The sequence below is a fragment of the Pteropus vampyrus genome, unplaced genomic scaffold (genome assembly GCF_000151845.1).
Source record: "Pteropus vampyrus isolate Shadow unplaced genomic scaffold, Pvam_2.0 Scaffold2, whole genome shotgun sequence".
Taxonomy (NCBI): Eukaryota; Metazoa; Chordata; class Mammalia; order Chiroptera; family Pteropodidae; genus Pteropus; species Pteropus vampyrus.
Genome location: NW_011888783.1, coordinates 13,440,779 through 13,463,580, shown reverse-complemented (window position 1 = coordinate 13,463,580; position 22,802 = coordinate 13,440,779). Strand labels below are relative to the sequence as shown.

Sequence of the window (22,802 nt, the reverse complement as noted above, 5' to 3'; positions counted from 1 at the left end):
CCATTTTTTACTCACTATCTTGTGTATTATTTTTCATGTCAAGAAATATTAATGTGTACATCATCAGTGACTTAACAGGTGTTGTCTTATATGTAGGTACTACAAATTTAACCTATACTACATTTAATTGTTTCCAATTTTTTCTACTATAAAGAATGTTATGATAAGCTTTTTACAATTAAATCCTTAAAAACTTCCTTAAGGCACATTTTTTAAAAGGATTTTAATGGGTCAGGAGCATTGGAATACATCATTTGTCTATTTCCATGGGCAGTGGGAGAAATAAAAGACAACTGTTTGTTTGGACTTAATTCCGACCAGGAATAAGGAATTGGAAATGATCAGAATCCCAGGAGAAAGATTGCCATCGTCTTTGAGCAGATTTATATCTTTTAATTTAAGAAAGCAGCTTTCCAGAAATTCAGATAAAAGGAAATTAGATATTTTGTCCTGAGTTGCTAAAGGGAAACCAGAACATGACCACAGGGAGTCTAGGAAACAGTGCTTAACCCTGCCTGGCCCTCTGAGATGAGGAGAGAGGGCTGAGGCAACTGGCTTAGATACGTCAGTTTAAACAACTTATTGTTATCAGTAAATAATGTACACTCCATACTTGTTCTGATGGCTCATATTTCCTGTTTGGGCAAATCCATCTATAGGAGTTGGTGTACTTTAAGAGTTATAGTGTCAGTAGTTTTCTTTTCTCCAATATACTATTTTGAAAAAATTTAAACATATCAAGTAGTTGAATTTTATAATGAACAGTTATATATCAACCACCTAAATCCTGCCATTAACATTTTACCATGCTTGTTTATTTCATATCCATTGATTTATCCATTCTTTTCTCCATCTAATATTAGTTCATCTCATTTTTGATGAATTTTAAAGAAAATCAGTAGCTTCATTTTTGAAGTAAAATCTCCTGTATTAGCTTTCACCATTATTGGGGGGAAACCTTTAAGTTTATATCTCTAACTCTTCAATTTCCATTTTTCACATTTTTAATATTGAAAATTTCTATCTGAATATCTTGATATTTTGACATAGTGGTAATCTCTTTTTGAAGTAAAAACTCTTTTTAAAAAAAAATCTATATTTTGAAGTAAAAGATTCTACTTTGATTTTTGTATATTGGTCTTGATTTTGTATTTTGTCTGCTTTATCTTCACAAAATATTTGTAGCTTGACAACATGACTATTAGCTCGTTTGATCTTGGTTTTATTTCCAAATTCTTACCTGCCATCTGCCATTATTTTCAGAAAGTACATTTTAGTTTACTATGCCTGCCTTCAGATTTTATGCAAGTGGTAACCATTTTAAAAAAGGAATTCTTGTTTTTTTAGTATGTGTATTTGTAGGACTTATGATTATAAATATTAATTTGAGCTAGGTTAAAGCATAAAAGGGGAATTTATTATAAGAGTACAGGGGCACCAAAAACCCTAAGGGCAGGAATGGAGCTTTGCCTTCAGTTGGAAATAGAACTAAGAACCAGAAAGCCATCAGATTTTTTGCTAGCATTACTTCTTGCTGTATCTGTTGCATGTTCCTCTAAGCAGAGTAGTCTTTATGCTTTTCTGTCCACACAGTAAAATATAGCCACCTCATTCCTCTGGGGTATTCAGCCAATAGCAAAGAATTAAACCCCCTTGTCTGCGTTGCTGTAAGCAGCTATTACCTGGAAGAAGTAGTGGTGATCTGAATATAAAACTTGTCCACATACTAAATGAGGTAAACTAACTCTGGCTATCATGCACTGAAAATGTCACTACCAGATCATCTGTGCATCTTTTTTGATGACTCCTTCTCCAGAATCTTGCTCCATGAGTTATCCTATCTGTTTTTCTCTTGAGTCATTACTCTTTTTTTCCTGTATTGACTTTTCCTGCTTCTTAAAAGCATGAGCAGATAAGTTTTTAAAATTGTTTTCTGCCTATATTACTCTTTGAAATGGCCCTCTTAAAAGCCATCAATAACCTAATTATAAAATCCTTAGTCATCCTAGTGACCAAGTGCTAATACCTAGTAGATATTCTTATATCTTTCCTTAGCCCCCATACTATTGCACTATCCTGGTTTTCTTCCTACCCTTCCTACTTTTCAGGCCATGCCTTTACTGACTTTTCTTCTTTCTGCTTCCTAAATGTACAAATCCTTAAGATTGGTTTTTAGTCCTTTCTTTTATATTTTTTCCCTTAATAATTTCATCTATTCTGATTGTATTAGCTTTTGGGGGTACTTTCAAGTTAATATTTTTAACTCTCTCAACATCCATTTTCACATTTTAAATTATCAGGCATTTCTATCCGAATGTCTTTCTGGTTTCTCCAACCTAGCATACATGTATAAAACCATTATTTTAGCCTTCGATCCCAGTATTCCACCATTTCTGTTTACTTCCACCATTAGACACTCAAGCCCAACTTCTCAGTCATAAGCCTTGCTGAGCTCCATTTCCTCTCCCTTATCCAGTCCATGGACAAATCCGATAGTTTCTGTTTGGATTCTTAAGACACTTTTTTCTCCCATTGACACTAAGCTAGATGAAATCTTGTCTCACATCTAGTCTAGTATACTTTGCTTTATTTTCTCCTCTCCAAATGCTTCTCCATTCCATTACTAGACCAGTCTTGCTTAGAGGAAGTGTATTTGATGCCTGCTAGTGCCCTGCTACATTCTAACATTGCAAAATTGACTGACAGTCCTGTGAAGATATGTAGGCATATGTAGGAGATATGATGTAGTAAATGCTATAATCAGTGTATATAGGAGGCATAAATTTGTCTTGAGGGAAATAGGAAAGGCTTTAAAGGAAAAGTGACTTTTGGACTGATTCTTGATGGATAAATAAGAGTTCTCTAGAGGGAGAAGCATTTCAGACAGAGAATATATAGCATGTGCAAAGACAGACAAACCTAAAAGGGCATGGTATGTATAAGGGATTCTGATACCTTTTACTGTGGCTGGAATGGCTATTAAGGAAGGTGAAAATATAGTTTGGAGCCAGATTGCAAAGGGCATTGTATGCTATGTTAAAGAATTTGGATTTCATCCACATTGGAGAACAGCAAAACTTTAATGCAAATACTGTTAGACTTTTACTTTTAGTGGCAGCCTGGAATGTGGAAAATACTGTTTTGATCCTATTGCTCCCTATTGATTATTGAAGTAATAAAGCTCAGTATCCTTAATTTGACATTCAAAGCTTTCTGCTGTTCTCCATGACTTTCTTGCATATGCTCTGTGCTTCAGCCAATTTGGGCTATTTACTAGCATGAGAAAACCCTCATGCTTTTCTGTTTCTGTTCAATTGTTGAATTTCTACTATCTTCCAAAGCAATTGGAAGTTTAGATGCCACCATAGTGGAGACTTCTCCTCTCAGCCAGAGATGAACACTACGTTCTCTGAGCTTTTATAATACTTGAACTCCTTGTATGGCAGGCAGTGAGTATATTGAAATCAGTTTGGTAGATAAGGAGTGTTGGAGCCAAAGACTAAGATTTAAATCCTAGTCATATCATGTACTGTTTGTGTGATCCTGGACAATTTACTAAATCTTTCTGAACCTGTTTTCTTATGTTTTAAACAGGGATAATAGCACTGGATTAATGTGAGAAGGAAACGAAATAATGATTGTAAAACTGCTAGCATTACAGTATTATATAGGACTATTACTAGTGCAATAAACTGTTTGGGAAGAAGTAAGACGAATCCAGTGCTGAAATAGTTTCTGAAGGTGAAAGCACTGTAAGAAGTAGGAGGTACTCAATGGCAACCATGGCATTTTAATCGGACAAATTTCTAATAAATATTACCTTATACATTAGGGAGGGAAGGAAGAAACCAAAGAGTGAAGACCATTAGCAGTTTCTCATACTGTATGGTAGGCTGATTGTCAATATCATGCATGTAGTGTTCACTGTTGTGTTATTTCTCATTTGCAGCTTTACTCTATGGCTCTTAGGAGTCATGACCCACTGCTGCCTCCACCTTATATGGCCTTGATGACCACGTATATTGGAATTTGAATAAACATTATTGTGCTAAAGACAAATTATTGGATAAATTATTGTCTTAGTTTTTATTCTTGGTAGCCCTTTGAACATGTATAAACTAGACAGAGTTTTATAACAGATCAACTTTCCTGAAATCTGGATCAGAAAATATTTTGTTTTGCTTTTATTCCCCCTTCCAGGATAATGCTCTGTAAGATTTGTGTGTAGACCTATCTACCTCCCCTGTCCTGTAACCAGATCTTCATTTTCTCTCACCCATTTCTTCTGTCTTCCACATGGTGAGTGCCCCTTGCCCACTTGCTGTTTTGTTATTATATTGTAAAACTCCACACAGGTCTGTCCTTTCCTATAGTGCAGTGAGTTTATAGTTTTTCTTTTTAAGGCTTTATATCCCTTTGTGGCTATTCAACAGATGAGGCTTCTGCTTTCAGCTTTTTCTCATGTCTTAAGGTGGTACTTACCCATGTGTGGTCTGCGGATGACCTGTATCAGAATTTTCTGGGGGTGCTCATTTAATATGTAGATTCTGACACCCACCTGCCAGAGATTCTAATTATCGACTAGGTCTAGTGACATCCAGGACTGTACTTTTAAGTACGCAAAGTGGTTATTTTACTCTCAAGAAGTTTGGGAACCTCTGTTGCTGTGATTGGGTCCTGATTTTAATTTTTCTTTTTCTTTTCCCCCAAACTTTGTGGTGTTCCTTTTTTTCCTCTGGGTTTGCCAGAAACAAAGGTACCAATTCCAACTACCTTTCACTTAAAGTAGAAAGCTAGGCTGCTGCTTCTTATCATTTTAAATTAAAAAAAAACAACAACACAAAAAACAAAAGACACTTGGTACAGCAAGAATACTATGTATGTCAAGCAGGTGTGAATATCAGTTTTGGCTTTTTTAGGATCTTGCTGAGTTTTGGTGAGCTGTCTCCTGGAGGAAACTTAGAGGCTTGATTTCAGTGTTAAAATGACAAGAGATTTTTGGAGACATTCATATTTTCTTTGTTTTGTTCAGTTTTACAATTTTTGCAGAAATGTAAAGCTATAGCAGAAATGACCTCTGGTCACTTACAGGTTGGTCAGTATACTAAGCTTGTGATCAATTCCTTTTTCACTTACTAGCAAGTAGGGAGGGAGCAATGAAAGTGAATTGGCATTTTCCAGTTGGTGGTAAAGCCTGGAGCTGGTTGCCTAAATTGCCACATTGATTAGATTATAAGTGGACAGTGGAAGGAACAAATCATGAAATTTAAAGTATAGTCCAGGAACCACAATGGTCAAGGGAGGGGTACATCCTCGTCAGTTGTCTTTTGCTAAGACAACTCTGTGATACTGATTTGGGTTCTTTTCTTCATTTATGTAGCATAGTACATAAGGGTAACCAACTGTATGGTTGTGTCTTTCTAGGCCTCCAGAATGGCAGGTACCAAACTTGTGTGAGTATGTGCATGTATACACGCCTGCTCTAGCACAAAATATTTGGAATATATACTACTTCAAGCATATATGACTACTTGACTAGTAGTCTGTACAGTAGTCCTTCCTTATCCATGGGCATACATTTCAAGACCCCCAGTGGATGCCTGAAACCTCAGATAGTACTGAACCCTATATATGCTGTTTTTTCCTATACGTGCATTCTTACGATAAAGTTTAACTTACAAATTAGGCACAGTAAGAGATTAACAATAACTAACAATAAAATAGAGCAATTACAACAATACACTGTAATAAAAGTTATGTGAATGTGGTCTCTCTCTCTCAAACTCTTATTGTACCGTACTCACCCTTCTTGTGATGATATGAGATGATAGAATGCCTGTGTGATGAGATGTAGTGAAGTGAATGACATAGACACTATGACATAGTGTCAGGCTACTATAAGGGTTACTTGTACACAAGTGCTGTGATATTGTGAGAATTGATTGGATAACCAAGGTGGTTACTAACAGGCAGGTCGCATATACAGCATGGATATGCTGGACAAAGGGATGATTCAGGTCCCAGGCAGAATGGAGCAGGACAGTGGGAGATTTCAGCATGCTACTCCAATGGCACACAATTTAAAACTTACAAATTGTTTATTTCTGGAATTTTGCATTTAATATATTTGGACCACAGTCGACTTTGGGAAACCAATACTGGGGAGAAAGCAAAACCACAGATAAGGGGGAGCTACTGTATACTGTGATTTTTCAAGTCAATAAGAATAAATTTTTCACCAATAAAGAAAAATGGTAGACCAGTGCAACCCCCAAAAGACACATTTGAAATGAACAGTGAGCAAGAAAACATATGAACCTTCATTAGTAATTTTTAAAATGCCAGTAAAATGCCCATGATATGTGATATTTTCCTCATCAAATTGTCAAAAAATAAAAAGACGTAATATCCACTGTCGAGGAGAGTTTGGATATAGGCTGACACTGTCATAGGTTGTGTTCCTCCAGAAGATTTTATCACACTACTCAGGATGGCGTGCAATTTAAAACTTATGAATTGTTTATTTCTGGAATTTTCCATTTAATATTTTTGGACTGCAGTTGACTGTGGAACCATGGAAAGCAAAACTGCGGATAAGGGGGACTACTGTATTTTTATTTTCAAAGAGATTATTTAAACAACGATGAATTTATAATAGGTAAAATTTGGGGGGAGGTAAGGGGTTCGGGCGGGGGGCGGGGCAGGGGCGGTGGCAGTGAGGGGTGGGAATGCACTTCAGGAGCCTGCAGTGAGCAGTGAATGCCAGATCACAATGCTGTGGGGTATGGCTGGCCTTATTTTATTTACCCCAGGCCTCCCTTCTTTCCTCACTTCTTTGTGCCTCTGTCTATAAGACCTTCACCCCGATACCTGTATATTCCTTTTTCTTCCACTCATTAATTCATAGCAAGTATAATAGGAATTAGACCTTGGGGACACAATAGGTTTTAAAAAGTTTCTTCAAAGTGCCAGTTTCTTGCAAAAGGAACTATAAAAAGTTGTGTTTTGGAAGTTAAAAATGTATTTGGTTAGCTGTTTTTTTTTTTCGAAATTGACTTATTCTTATAGAATTCTTTCATTTAAAAAACCGCCAAACTTGTCGAGATTGCTAAGAAGTTCAACAGTAGGCTTTATAGCAAACCATCATAGAATTTCTGTATATATGTGAAAGAAAAAATTGTTTTCTTTGAAGAGAGAGAAATGGCTCTGTGATTCAAGGGCTGAGCAGCATATTTCCTTCAGGTTCAGAGTTGCAGTAATCATACTTATTTAGTTCATGGCATTTGCCTATGAACAAATGTGAGGCCTCTTTTTTATTTTCCTCCATCTCCAATTTCTAATCATTCCATTTGCCCCCTCGCATGAACACCTATGAATATATGTATATGTGTTTTGTAAAATATTCAGTGTTATTTAGTGTGTATATTTTTAATTTGCTTAAATGGTATTCGTGCAATAGATCTTATTGTTTCTTCTTCTGTGTTCACTACTGTTTAAAAAATCTTGTGTTCACTACTTTTGTGTTCACTACTGTTTAAAAAATCTTTTCATGTTTCTGTGTGTATCTCCACCTCAGTGCTTCTGATTGCTTTATAGTATTTCATGGAATTTACTTATCCGTTTTCTAGTGATGCCTTCAGGTACACTTACAAACAATGCTCCATATATCAAACATGCTCCCTTACAGAACAGTGTGTGAATTTGTCCCAAATACATACCCAGGAGCTGTGTAGCTGAGTCATAGAAATGGCATTACCTATGAAAACTTAACACATGTGATTGCTCTGTGGAGTGGCTTACCAGGAATGCATGTGGGTTTCTTTTCTCCATGTTCTTGCTAACAACCTTCTATGTCTTAAGTCTTATATTTAATCCATTTTATATTATCGCACTGGAAAAATTAAAAAGTTGATTAATATTTCACAGAAGGGCCAAATTTTTATTATGACAACTAGAGTTTTAAAATTTACAGTGAGGTTATTGAAGTAAGATTGAAATGCATGTTGAAGTTCAAAGTGTTGCATGATAATGTCCAGGTTTTGCAGTTACGAGGGCAGGGACATATCATGTTGACTTGCCCAGAAACCTGATCTTGTCAGTGTCCAGAGTCAATCATATTTAGGTAGTCTGACTCATGTTAAGTACCTTCACTAGTGACCAAAGTTAATTAGAATGCCAATAGACTAATTCATGAGAAAATAAAATTGTCAAGCCTCCTGGCCATTTCATTTGGCCAGTTTTTGTCTCTAGGGAATAAAGTATAATTAGAAGAGGTAGCTTGGTGAGTTTTAATCAGGGCAACAGGAAATACTCTATGATTCAGACATTTAATGGTGTCAAGCTATCAAAGCTTGATGGCGTTTACCTATTTTCTAAGTCAGATGTTTTAACAATCTTGGACCTGTGAGATTTGTAGCAGTGTTTATTAAGTGATGATAATCTATCCATGTCTTTTATTTGATTTTTTCTATTTTTTATAAAGGGGCTTTCTGTTATGATACACATAAATTATTGCCCTTATACCTAAGCTATTTAGATCAACTGAACTATTTGAAAGGGAATTAGTCGCACTGTTAGATTGAGGCAATAGGCATTATAATTGTTTTATGGGACTTTGCTATTGAGTTTTTAGAAATAATTTTGTAGGACTGTAGACTAGATATGAACAGGGTTTATTTTAAAGCATATACATTTTAAATTAAATTTAGCATTAAAGAATATTCTGTAGTTTTCTTCCTTCACTAGGCCTTTCTTTATATTTCTAATGGGAACTCAGCTTCATTTTTTTTTTTAAATAAAAGAAGCCAGTGGGAATATTATTTCATTTATAAGAATTTTTTGTAGAATAGCTGTTTTATTGGTTAAATCTTGATATCTTCATCATTACTTTTATTTTTTGCTTCACTTTTATGAATTCTTTTAGGTTATCTGGATCTTGAAATAGGCCCACAGCCAGATAATAAGAATTTTAATTAGCCCAAAAAATCCTTGAAAGATTTTTTTTATTGTTTACCTCTTTGTATGGTACTACTTATGGAATTAATTTGAATTTAACTGATACTGAGCATGGATAGTTAGAAATCCAACTTTGGGGCTTAAGTTTCATACTTCAGTTTTTATTTTTCAAAAGCTGTGAGATTATGATCTTTTTCTCATTGTTTAAATTAGAAAAGGCAGATGAAATTTTGGTTTTCATCTGAACTGAACATCTTCTATTAGAATTCCAATTATTAGAATTATATTGGAAAAACATTTTTTTTTAGTTATTAGCTAGCTGAACTTTTTATTGCTAATGCAGAATAAAAGTAGGTTAAAGTATATTTCCTTTTTAAAAATTTTTAAATGAAAAATGTCATGATTACAAATAGTAATGGTAGAAATTATGCATTTTTATCAGGATGCTTGCAGTTTATTATTAGAGGTATAGTCATGTGTGTGTGTGTACAGAGACTTAGAAGTAAATATTTCCCATTTTAAGAATAAAGGAACTTTATGGTTTTCATAATAATAATACTAAATATAAGTATTTCAGTTAAAAATTGTGCAAACAGCAGCCCTGGGAAATGCAGACTACTGAATATTTATATCATGGGAGAATACTGCCACCTTGAGTATATGGGATGCTATTTTATGTCTTCATTTTCTTTTGTTATGCCAGTTGATACATTGTGTTTTTTGGTACTGTGTTCAGATGTATAAATGTCTAAAGATGTTTTTTGTTTTGTTGTTTTTTATGTAGTAAAATCAAGCCAAATTCTCTTTTTTCTTACCAGGAGGAGGGATCTTGAATTTTGAAGACATTGAATTTGATGTAGTTAGCTTTAAGAATTGGAAAGTCTGAGACATCAATCAGGTTAATTGATATCTGATGTTAGTTGAAAATTGAATCCTTTTATTTGAATCTTATGGATGATAGATGATTCTTTTATCATTCTTCACTTCGGGATCATTCTGAATAACAGAATTCATTATATTATAGGTAAAGGAAGTATAGGGCACTGGGCTTTACCGACACAATCCTATTCCTTGATTTTTGAATGTTTTCCTTTTAGGTCAAGTGCAGAGGAATGACTAATAATGACATGTAATAGTGTTCTGAAAAATATTAATGTGATGAAAAAAGAATTCCTTTAAATCATTTTGGTTACCTGGAGGCATGACTTAGTGGATTTTCAGGTATTTCTTCTGTGAAGAGGAAGAATCATGAGACTGGGAGTTCGCTTTCTGATGCTCCCAATTAGCTTAGCTGTGTAATCATGAGCACAAGTTTCTTCATCTGAAAAATGAGCAGTTTAACTGGGTGGTTTCTAAAGACATTTTTAGCTTTAAAATTCTATGACCGTGTAAACTTTTACTCTAATTTTTAAAATGTTAATGCTATAATGCCCTTCGATGTACTCATACTCTTCTATATAAGAAGTTATTTTAAAATTTAATGTAATCACATAGTTGTGTTTAACTGTCATAGAATATATAGTAATTCGAGGGGATACATGTGTACAAACGTTTTAAACCAGAAGCCTAGGAAATTTGCCTACTTTTTAACACATAGGGTGCTTCAGGATTGGTTTTGGAGTAACCTAGATTTTAATTGTATACTGTTTAAGCAACATAACATTTTTGGGGGGAGTACAAATGCATTGAAAATGACTACATTTCAACTTCTGGGAAGGCTCCAAAAGTTTGTATAAATATGATAAAGCCCATATCATAGGCAGAATTTTCAGATTGAGATGAAAAGAGAGAAAAAGGTACCTTAGCCTACAGTTAAAAACTTAGAAGTTCTTTAGGATATTACCCAACTGAAAATTTAAGGCCAAAGATTCTTCAGTATGTAAATTTCTTCATTTTTTAGTGTACAGTAGCAGATATTTCCTGCTTATTTTAATTCATTTTTCTCCTGAAGTGTGCTAAGAGTGAACATATGTAAACAGGTTTAGCTTTTTACTTTAAGACTATCTGAGAATAATTTTTTAAAATTCTAAGCATAATTTAGAGGAAAATGATTCTTATTGTTAAGCTATATAAACATGCTAAATTCGACATCTATACTGAAATAATTTCCCAGTGCCTCGTGGTAGTAATACCAAAACAAAATAACTGTATTGTTATTTTTGCATTTATTTTATGTAATGCCAAACTGTTTCATAGAGTACAGACTTCATGACAAATGTTTACATTCACTAACTAATAAAATGCATTTCACATGCAAAAACTTATGTACATATTATAAAACACTAAGTAAAAATATTAATTAAAATGTACATATTACCCTTCTAATGTTAATTATGGAAGTATAATAAAAATAAAATATTAAGTAAACTACACATCATAAAAGTATAAGAGAACATAATCATGAAAAGAGCAAAGTGGACGATAGCCTAATTTGTTTTTAGAAAGCACAATCTTAAGAAAATGAGTATGTCGGTGGTGACATCAGTCATATGGTTTTACTGTAGAGATTTTTTTCAAAAGGTTTCTTCCAAAACCTTGCTCAACAGTAAGGTAGGAATGTGAAATTAGAAGAAAATATTGGGCAGTAGTTTCTAACAGGCTCACCTACAAATCTAATCTCTGGATTGATACTCAAGACATTTTTGAAGTTTGTTTTTATATAGGGACTATAATTTTTATTGATAGCAAACTGTAATTTTAGAGAGAGTGTTCCTAGTTTTTTTCTTTATTTTATATGTAGGTGGAGATTTCAATACACAATAACCTGTATTTGGTTCATTTGTATTGTGTTAGTGTTACACTTGTTTGAAAAGTCTTTGATCTCGATGGAGAGTTATGATTGCAATAAAAAATTTGTCAATTGTCATTTTCTTCCTTGAGAACTATAGAGAATTAGAATGCTTTCTAATGAATATGTACATCTTTGATTACTTTGAAGTTTTTTTAAAAATTGAGTTATAATTGACATGTAACATTATTTTAGTTTCAGGTGTACAATGTAATGATTCAATATTTGTATATATTGTAAAATCATCACAATAAGCCTAGTTAACATCCATTACCACACAGTTACAAATTTTTTTCATGTGATGTATTTTGAAATTTTAATGTAGTAAATAACTTTATGTATAGAGAAGATTTTGCATTAAGAAGATTCACCATCTCTTTATTTCAGTAACCAATATATATTACAGCACCATGCCAAAGCATGTAATAAAATCTTATGCAACACTGAAAGGTTGTTGCTTATTGCATTTGCCACAGGCCCAGACCTCTCCTTATGCAATGTGCAAAAATGAATGAGTACATTATTGATTTTGATGAAAATGATTTTTAAAACAATGAAATACTAGCATTTTGGAAATAAAAATACCATACTGTTTTACAATACTGAAACTGGTATCGTCATCAGTTGTTATGTTAATGTTAAAGTACAGGTCAAGGTAGAGATTGGTCGTTACATGGATGTTGTAGGATTTAAATGTTTGTATACCCAACACTCAGATTTTTAATCTACTTTATTAAAAGCATCTAATACTACTGGTGTCATTACTAGTGAACATTCTTTGTAAATTGTTTTTTTCATCATAGCAGAAGATTAATTCTCCATGTTGATTATTTTATAATTTGGTTATAATTTCATTGAGGACCTGGGAGGAGGCAAACCCTGCTTTTACCTAGTTTGCCATTTTCCTCCAGGATGAGAAGATCAATAATTGTATTTTTCTAATATATGCAAAAATTTGTTTCCTGTTTAAGTGAATTTAATTGCAAAAAATTTTAGACTGTCCTGTAATGTAAACTCAATAACATGTAAAAAGTAAGCATATTTTACTCTCAGCATATTTTTCTTTTTGTTCTTTTTTTTTCCTTTGAATGCATTAAATTTAGTGGTTGTAGCTCTTTGTGAAGCAGGTGCTGCCCATTAGAGTAATTCTATACTTGGAAATATTAATACATAGACATTTTGGTGTGTATTCATTTTATTTAAACAAACATTAGTGGGATGCGATCTTTAAGTGATTGTGAAAGTTAATAGTAAATAATATACTGTTCAGTTTTGAGATGTTTAGCATAGATCTCATTTATATATTTTTTTCTTATTATTAGGCAAGAAGTTATGAAATGGAATGGATGGGGATATAATGATTCCAAGTTCTTCTTCAATAAGAAAGGTCAAGTTGAATTGACCGGGAAAAGGTAACTGTGGTTTGTTTATTCTTTCTTTTGTTCCTTTTTTCTCTTTTTTTGTATGAAAAATTTTAAACATAAATAACAAACATAACATGTTCAATAATAGACATACATAAAAATAGAATAATATAATGACTTCTCTCAATTTAAAAGTGTTTTACCATAATTGCTTCTTTTTTCTGTAGTATTTCAAATTCTGACATTTTTGTGCCACTTCTAAATATTTACATATGTATCCCTTAAAAAAATGAGGACTTAATATGACCAATTGTATAATACCATTATCATTCTCCTTAAAATAACAGAAATTATATATCTGATTATTCAGTCCACATTCACATTTCCCTACTTGACTCAAAAATACGGTTTTTATAGGTAGTTAGTTTGAATCAGGATCCATAAGTTTACAGTCACCCCACCACTCAGCCCCAACACCATTGACTTATTGAAATTAGCCTCATTTTTAAGACTGGGAATTTACATTTGGGTGTAGGTTATTATTGCAGGTAAACAATTTTAGGCAAATATCTATAGTATTTTTAAAATTAGTTTTCTGAGATATTTTAGGGAAGAAGTGATAAAGAAAGATCAATCATTTGTGTGATACCTTTCACATTTCTGAAACGTTTTTGGTAATGTATTGATAAGAATCCCAACGAATATTTGTATTGTTATTGTTTCAGATGCAGACAGTTGTAAAATATGTTCTTAGTTGATTTTAACCAACATTAACCTTGCCAAAGCTGGTGTTTTGGGTTTGTCTATTAAATTTTGATATAATTTTTGAAAGGATAGTGAGTATAAATATGTAATGTTTGAATGTTGACTCAAAAGTAAATTAAAAAGTGAGGCTAGATTAAAAAGTTGGATCAAATATATTATGAATAATTTCTAGTATTGTACAACTCAGTGTATGTTGGGCATATATGCTTAGGTTAATATTGAAATACCAGCAAGAAAAGTTTTATTTCTTTGTAGAAATTCTTCTTCGCAACATAATTATTCTATTTTTCTAACTTAAAAATAGAAAATGTACCTGAAACAAAACCTCAAGTAGTAATTAAGAACTAATTTTAATGAAGATGTGAAGATGTACATTTAACACATTTTTTAATAGGAAAAATAAATATCATCTGCATTCTCACTCCCATTCTTATTTGTGACTGGGCAGCATGTTGGTGGAGGCTTAGTTGAGAAATTATAATTCAGGTAGAAGGAATTTCTGACTAAAATTACATTTACCAGTCTTCTAAATGTCTAATACAGTAGGAACTTATCTATGTAGAGATTGGCTTTGCAAAATCTTCTGGGGTGAAAAAGTGAATCTTCTGAACTTAGAAAACCAATTTCCTCTCCTCTCAGACAGTCTTCAATTCTTTCTTTGGATGTCAGAGGTATAGAATCTTCATTTTATGGGAGGGAAGGGTCAGATAGTCAACTTGTATTTCAGCACAGTGCCACTGAAAGCATGAGACATCTATAGTCTTCTGTAGAGTACTGTAGGCTATGTACTGGTTTATGTTAGAAGTGTATGTGTGTGAAATGAATGATTAGTTACAGAAAATAGCACAAATAATTGTACTTTAGTGGTTTCATGAGTGCAGAATCTGGTTCTTATTTTGGGTGTTCTGGCACTTGAGACACATGTGCCACACACATAAGATACTTATTTTAAAAAATTTAGAACCCCAGTGTATTAATTTATGATTAGACTATTCCTTTTTCAGTATATAGACTACTTGTTAATGCCCTTCCTGATATTAAGACATGTAGAAAGCAAAATTGGAAGAATGCCACTGCTGCCACTCTATCCAGAATGAATTCTTTAAAGGCCTAATTTCTTTGCATGATTGACTCTTGAGTTCGAGTCCAGTAGGAAAGATGGGAAAAGAACAGGATACATCTGACTGGCACAGTCTACAAGGGAGACCAAGAAAGTGGATGTTGATTTAGCGGAGGGCAACCTTTGGTTCCCACTAAGACTCATCCAGAGGGTAATTCTCCAAACACAGGAATGGAATTTAGATGCTCTATGATTAAATATATACATAATATATACATATATACATAATGGAATTTAGATGCTCTATGATTAAATATATACATAATATACATAAACAATTTAATAACTGAAAACTAAATATTAACTAAATAATATTCATTTCCCATTTTGGTGCTTCCAAAATGGGAAGCACCATTACCTTGTCACAGGATAAACTGGATTGAATTGGACCATAGCTTTCTCTATATCTAGTCTAGTTTCCTAGGTGTAATGGTTGAATTAGTAGATGTCTCTGTTTTTTCATGAGAAAACATTTACAAACATTGTTTAAGATAATAACAGCTATTATTTATTGAGTGCCTACTGAATTATTTTAAAATAACCCTTAGATGGATAGTGGTATTTTCTTCAAAATAATTAGGAGATTGAAGATAAGAGAAGTTAAATAGCTTAAATCAGGCCACCTGTTCAGTGGGAAATTGGGATTAAAAACCAAGTGTTTTTAAGATTCATTCTTGGGCTGTTTCTTTTATGCTGTGCTCATGAGATATTTCTGCAGATCACTATACTCACCCATTATATCAATCTTATTCTCTTTCCAAATTCTGGAAGCACTTCTACACTCTGTACAACAGCACAGTAGAGTTAGTCATATTGTAAATAGTTATCCTATGGCAAAAATTTTTATTGTTCCAGTGAAAGACAAAGGACAGAAGCCTAAGAAGGTTGTGGTATTCCCAAAAGAGAAAATGGAATTTATGACTAGAAAGGATGAGTACAAGAAAATATTGATTTGGCTGAACAATATTAATTTACCCTTTAATGTTAATACTAGATTATAAGGACAATTTTTGAAATTTTTTGTAAAGACCTTTTATTCTGGCTTTGTAGTGGACTGAATACAGACCCTTTGCCCTCTATAAACACATAGAAAACATGGATAAAATACCGGAAGAAAGAACTATAACAGCCGGAAAGAAAGGGAAATCTTTAAATGCCAGAAACTAAGAATGACTCTCAATGAAAATTTATGGGGGTTCCCTTATTTCTGATCCAAAGAACATTGAAAAGGTAGGAAATTTTTATAAGGAAATGTGATTAAAGGTTTGTATATATTTTTGGGAGGACAACTTTGACATTTCAAACCTAGCCATTAAATTAGAAGCAATTGTTATAAGCTATTATAGATCTTAGAGGAAAATCAGAAGTTTAGTCTATCTTCTGAACAGATTTGTCATTTGTCAGTTTATAAATCTCTAGATCTATAATCTTATCACTCTTATTCCCTCCAAATATAGATGAATTTAGTCCTAGTTTTAAGCAGCAGATGACAGTATTTCAAAGTTAATGCTATAGATTTCTATAAACTAAAATTTTTGAAAAGTGTCATTATTTTGACTTTAAAGGTATCATACAGTATCGATGCTTACAAAGCACAAGTTAGTGTTTAAATGGAAAGAAATTGTTTGGATTTGCTGCACTTTGTGTTTTCAGTGGTGTAATTTTTCATTCAATTTTTATCTTCAGTTATAAAAAGGCTATCAAATTGCCTTTCATTTGTGGAACTCACCCTGAAGATAGATGGTTGCATATACTGATATTTTGCTACCTCTGTACACTGCCCCCAGAGTATCACTTTGTCTTTGGTCATCGTGAATCCTGATGTGTACTTCCTTGGATATTTATGTCCACAGGTGATTTCATTGGTCTTGAAAGCTTATTCTGACTCTATATCTTTTGCAGTACAGTCTACCTTGGTTCTGAGGAAAAGTGGTAATTTGATCTCACTTTATATTTACAAAAAGACCGTTTCTTAAAGTTCTCAAACTAATCTTCGGTCATAGAAAAGATCTATTTAGTAGTCACTCTGTTTCAACAATTGGTATAGGCACTTGGCTTTCCTCTTAACGCATTCCTGATAAAAGTTTTATGTTTCCTGCTAGAAATTAAATTAAATATCTTTGAAGCTTTGACTAAAGTGGGTTGTAAGTTTCTTAAGAATAGGAGTCTTATTATATAATACCAATTCATTGTGTCCTGCAATGCAGGGTATAAATGCTTGTTTGTAGTTCTAGATGTAAATCCAAAGTATCTAACTATAATAATCAAGTCATTATGTAGCTGTTTTTTAAATACTTCTGATTCCTTTAACTTTTCTTAGATTCTTTCTTTTCTGTCCATTTACTTCTTTGACTTAAAAATTTTCACTTTTACTTTATGAGATTTTTGGAGCCCTTAGCAGTATGCTAGTCTTTATGATTGTTAAATAGGCTTCCTTTCCTGTTTTTCAAATCCCAGGACATTAGATGTAAGAAAAAGTACAATTGAAAAGCTTCCATTCTGACATGGAACTCTTTTTGAATTGTATAAGTTTTGTCTTGAAATTGTAAATAATGGAGCAAAGTCTTAAATCCAAGCTTCTGCCAAGCATGATATTTCTACAAAATCTGAAATATTGTGCATTCAGATGTAGAGATATATTGTGTTTATCTTAGTGGTAGAAAGTAGTGTTAAATTTTACACATGACAGTAATACAAGCATGATATCTGTTCAAGTATCTTGAAGGTGGTCACCTTTTTATTTTATGGATGTTATTTGTGAGTTAAGGCATTCACAAAGATCTGAATATGATTCTGTCATGAATATCAAAGGTCAGCTATTTTTATAGAGACTCAAAGTAATTGTACAGTTAAAATATAAGGGCCCAGCATCAAAATATAATAGTTCCAAATTGGTCTTTTTGTAGGACATGATTAACACATAGTAGCATATATGTTGTAACCAACTTCCCATAATTTATACTTTTACCTTAGCTAAAATGAAGAACATTTTATATGCCGAATGACTAACTGTCTTTAGTTGTTTTAGCTATGAGTCCCCTACTTTCATTTCAATTTCTTTAGATTTACCAAAAAGGTATTGTTATATGATACTTTAGTTTGATTTTTAGGCCTAGTGATTTTAATATTAAAAAAAGAACTTGTTTGATTCAAACACTATTTTTTTTTCTTTCCATTATCATTTTTGTTTTGCTAATTTTTATGTAAAGATTGGTTTAAGAAGTTTAGAATTTTTGCTACATAATATGAAGTTAAATTAACACAAGGAATGACATCTAGTCAGCCCATGTTGTGTAACTGTTAAAATTATTTCCAATTAAAAATTCCTTTGGATAGGGCCCAACTCCGGCTCTTTTAATATTGAGTGCTGCATTATTATAAATATTTAATTTTAGTGCAGAATTTATATATTATCCAGTGGCTTTTTTGGTAGTGGGCATCTTTGGGAAATCAAAGTAATCTTTTTGAGGCTAATCGCTAAAAACTTTTGCAGTTATTCAAGCTCTGATGAAATGAGTGAGAAATAATCTTGAGCAAAGGTATCATACTTTGAACATTTTAAGTAGCTTGCATATAGATGTTAAGACCAATTTATAGTCTGTTCTGATTTCTTTTCTATATTGGTTTAATTGTTATTCGATCTGGAATAAATAATGACTACTAGAATATCTCTTCTCCATTTAAACACACACAACAACAAAAATAGTTATAGGATTTAAACTACTGTCTTGGGAAAAAATTAATTTAATCTTACTTCATACCAAGTACAGAGATCAATTCCAGATAGATTATAGACCTAAATGTATAAGCTAAAATTATAAAACTGCTAGAAGAATATACAGAATGTCTTTCTGAATTTGAGGTAGACAAAGCAGAGAACAAAAAGTATTAACTATAAGGGAAAAAGTGAATCAATTAGACAACATTAAAATATAGAACTTCTTTTCATCAAGACTCTTTTAAAAGAGTAAAGACAAATCACAGAGTAAGAGAAAATTTTAGTACATACATTCTTGATTCCAAATATATAAAGAATTTTTATACATCAATGAGAAAACAGTAATAACCCAATAGGAAAATGAGCAAAAGATTAACTGACATTGAAAACAGAAGATATCCAAATATACAATAGCTATATGAGTAGAAGCTCAATCCCATAGGTAATTGGTGAAATTCAAATTGTTAAGAGATCGCCAATAGAATGTCTCACATTAAAAAGAACTACAACATCAAGTGTGGGGAGGATGTGGAACAAGCAGAACTCTTTATACATTGCTAGTGGTAAACATGTTGGAATACTGTCTACCAGCATCTTCTAAAATTAAACATATGCATAGACTATGGCCTGGAAATTATACCTATATACTCATCAGAAACATGCAGTACATTCTTCAGAAAAGAGTTCAAAACTGTTCCTGCATGCACTAAAAATTGTAAACAACTCAACTGTCAACGAAACAGTGGATAAAGAAATTGTGTACTCACACAATGGAATTAAGCCACGGAAATGAACGCACTGCAAGTATATGTAACAATATAGATGAACCTCATAAACATTGAGCAAAAGAAAGCAGACACAAGAGAGTATATTTTGTAGGATTTTATTTATATAAAGTTCACAGTCAAAATTACCCTGTAATGTTAATAGGATAGTGGTTCCTTTGGTGTGAAGAAAGGAGGTAGTGCCTGGAAAGGGGCATCGATATTGTGTGTGGAGGGATATTTCTGGGGGTGCTGGTAATATTCTATTTCTAGGTCTAAAAACGGATTACATGGAAGGTTTACTTTGTAAAAATTCATTCAGCTACAGACTTATTTATCTTTGGTATGTATGTTATATTTCAGTATTTTGTAAGTAAAATATTTATAAAATCAAAAATGAAACAGCTATAATGTAGTATCATAACTTTATTTGGCTGTCCTATCATCATTTTTGGTAGCGGGTAGAGAATGTGCAAGAACATTATAGTGAAAAGCAATTTCAGATATAGCTACTATGATTTTATAAATATCACTCATAAAGATTTTCGATTAATGATCTCATTTAGAACAGTGGTAAGGGGAGAATCAGACTAGAGGTAGCATCATATAGTGGTTAAGAGGACAGACTGAAGCCTTACTTATTACCTGGTTAAGATCCTGGGTTTGTGACTCACTAGCTCTGTGACCTTAAGCAAGTTTCTTAACTTACTTAATTTCTTAAGTTATTTAACATCTCTGTGCCTTAGCTTCCTCATTTATAAAAAGGGGGTAAATAGTACCAACGTCATAACATCATTATAAGTTAATATACCTAAAACACTTAGAACAGTGCCTGGCACATGTTAATGCAATATGTTTACTTAAGAAAAAAGTACCATTTTAAAGTACCATTTTAAAACATTTAAATTTTGTTCTAATGTTTTCAGAGAGCTGTTACATTACTGCTAATACTAACATTAGATTATGATGTTTGCATATTAGCCTTCTTCACTACACTAATCTAGGGTAGGATACTTCTTTTATGTCTTATTGCTGTTTAATATTTTGCCACCTCTGAGAATTATTTATAAAACTGAAAAGTTGGACCTCTAAGCACTTGAGTTTTCTGCATTAATCTCTTCTCATATATATAAAATTTGTATATGAAATAATGTTGATGTTTCATATAAACTATATATAAGTAGAGATTGGGATGAAAGATGTAGGAACAAATATAGTTTTTTCATAGTATACCCACCGTAGTGCTCATGTGTATGTTTTAAATGTATTGTACTACTTAATGTAAAATCTAAGAACCTGTTAAGTCTACAGGTTTATTTTCTATTCCTTGTTCTTATTATAGTTGTCACATTGTAAACTTCATAATACAATGTTATAATCGTTAAGTCATATATATTTTAAAGAAATTAAGAAAAGAAGTCATTTATATTTACCTACGTATTTACTCTTTCTGATATTATTTATTCTATCTTGAAGATTTGAGTTTACATTTTAGCGTTTTATCTCCCCTCAGCCTATAGAAATTACTTTAGCATTTCTTGTAGTGTAGGTCTGCTAGCACTAAGTTCTAAGAGTAGTTTTCATCTGAAAATGTCTTTATTCACTTACGTTTTGAAGGATATTTTCACTGGATGTAGATTTCTAGACCGACATTATTTTCCCATTCAGCACCTTAAAAATGTTCATTAGCTTCCTGACTTCACCGTTTCTGATGAGAAGTCAGTCATAATTTTTATTGCTAACACATTGTATGTCATGTATCATTTTTCTATAGATTCTTTTAAGATTTCTTTTCCCTCTCTCTTTCTCTAATTGCAATTTGATTACGTTGTGCCTAGTGTGAGTTTCTTTGCATTTATCTTCTTTGAGTTCTCTGACCTTCTTGAATTTGTAAATTTTTGTCTTTCATCAAATTTGGAACTTTCAGCTATTATTTCCTCAAATTCTTTTTAAATTCTTGTTTTTTTCCTCCTCTTCTTGGGAATCCATTTATATGTATGGTATTTTGTTATTGTTCCATAGGTCCCTGAAGCTCTAATTTTTTCAATCTTTTTCTGTATTCTTCAGATTGTAGATATTTTATTGCTCTGTTAATACTGACATCTCCAATCTTCTCTTAAGTTATTTCAACTAATTTTTATTTCAGAGTTTTGATTATAGAATTTCTGTTTTGTTTTTATAGCTTTTATTTCTCTGCTGAGATTTCTTTTTAGTTACTCACTGGGAATATATTTTCCTCTTTTAGCATAGTTATAGTTGCTTTAAAATCCTTGTGAGTTATTTGCAGTATCTTGGGGTAAGTTCCTATTAATTACCCTTTCTCTTGATTATAGATCACACTTTCTTGTTTGTTCATGTCTAGTAATTTTGGAGTATGTCTTGGACATTGTTAATGATGTGTTGTAGAGACTCGATTCTGAAAAGGCTTTTTTTTCCCATCAAGCAATTAATTTGACTGATTTCAAACTCCCCTTTTCTCTCTTTGGTGACAAGCACCTGAGTTATCTGTTTAGTTCTTTTAGCTTAGTGTCTGCTCCATTGATGTGTAATTCAAGGTCAGCCAGACATTTGGACATATTTATACATAGGTCCCTCTCTGACTCTCTCCTTTTCCGTGATTTCCTTGTACTCTTTCCAGGTGCTATGCTTGCTGTAAACACTGTCCTGTGGTTCTTCAAGCCAGGAAGACTGTAGGTTTTCCACATTTTTGTGTTTTTTTTTGTGGTACCGGCTGAGGTTTTCCTTCAGGCTAAAACCTGTTTTAAAAAACAACGCTAAAAACTCATGTAGTGCTGTTTCCTTCTTCCAAGTATAGCACACTTCCTTTTTGCTTGCTTTTGTTCTGCCTGTACTGCCCTCAGATAATTGGGATTTGTTTGTTTTGTTTTGTTTATGTCCAGAGTTTATAATTGTATGTTAGAGGGTTGGTTTGATAGGAGCAGAATTACTAGAAGCAGAATCTTTAAGATTTAAATTTAAATGAAAATACCTTATTCTAATGTTTTACCTTCTTTGTACCTTAGGTACCCTCTTAGTGGCATGACTTTACCATCTTTTAAAGAATGGATTCAAAATACTCTTGGAGTAAGTCTGGAGCATAAAACTACCTCTAAAGTAAGTAAAAAGAATGATTATAACATGCTTACCTGTGTCTGTATATATGCGTTTAATCCCAAATTAGATTTATCTTTGTGATTGATCATGGGTTTTTTTTCGTTAAGTTTAGTGTTTATATTGGTCTTATTAGGGTATAGTTTCACTTTTCTGAAAGTGGGATTAGGAAACTTTAAACTGTATGCATATCAAATTAATGAAATTGTTAGTATTT

General features: G+C 32.5%; 1 protein-coding gene across 1 annotated transcript in view; it reads left to right on the top strand.

The window, feature by feature from the left end:
* Positions 1–22,802, top strand: part of AGPS (alkylglycerone phosphate synthase) — a 117,934-nt gene that overhangs the window by 10,277 nt on the left and 84,855 nt on the right. The window contains exons 2-3 of the mRNA XM_011356888.2: positions 13,066–13,155; positions 22,498–22,588. Of these exons, the coding sequence (XP_011355190.1) occupies positions 13,066–13,155; positions 22,498–22,588 (181 nt within the window). The remainder of the gene's footprint in view (positions 1–13,065; positions 13,156–22,497; positions 22,589–22,802) is intronic.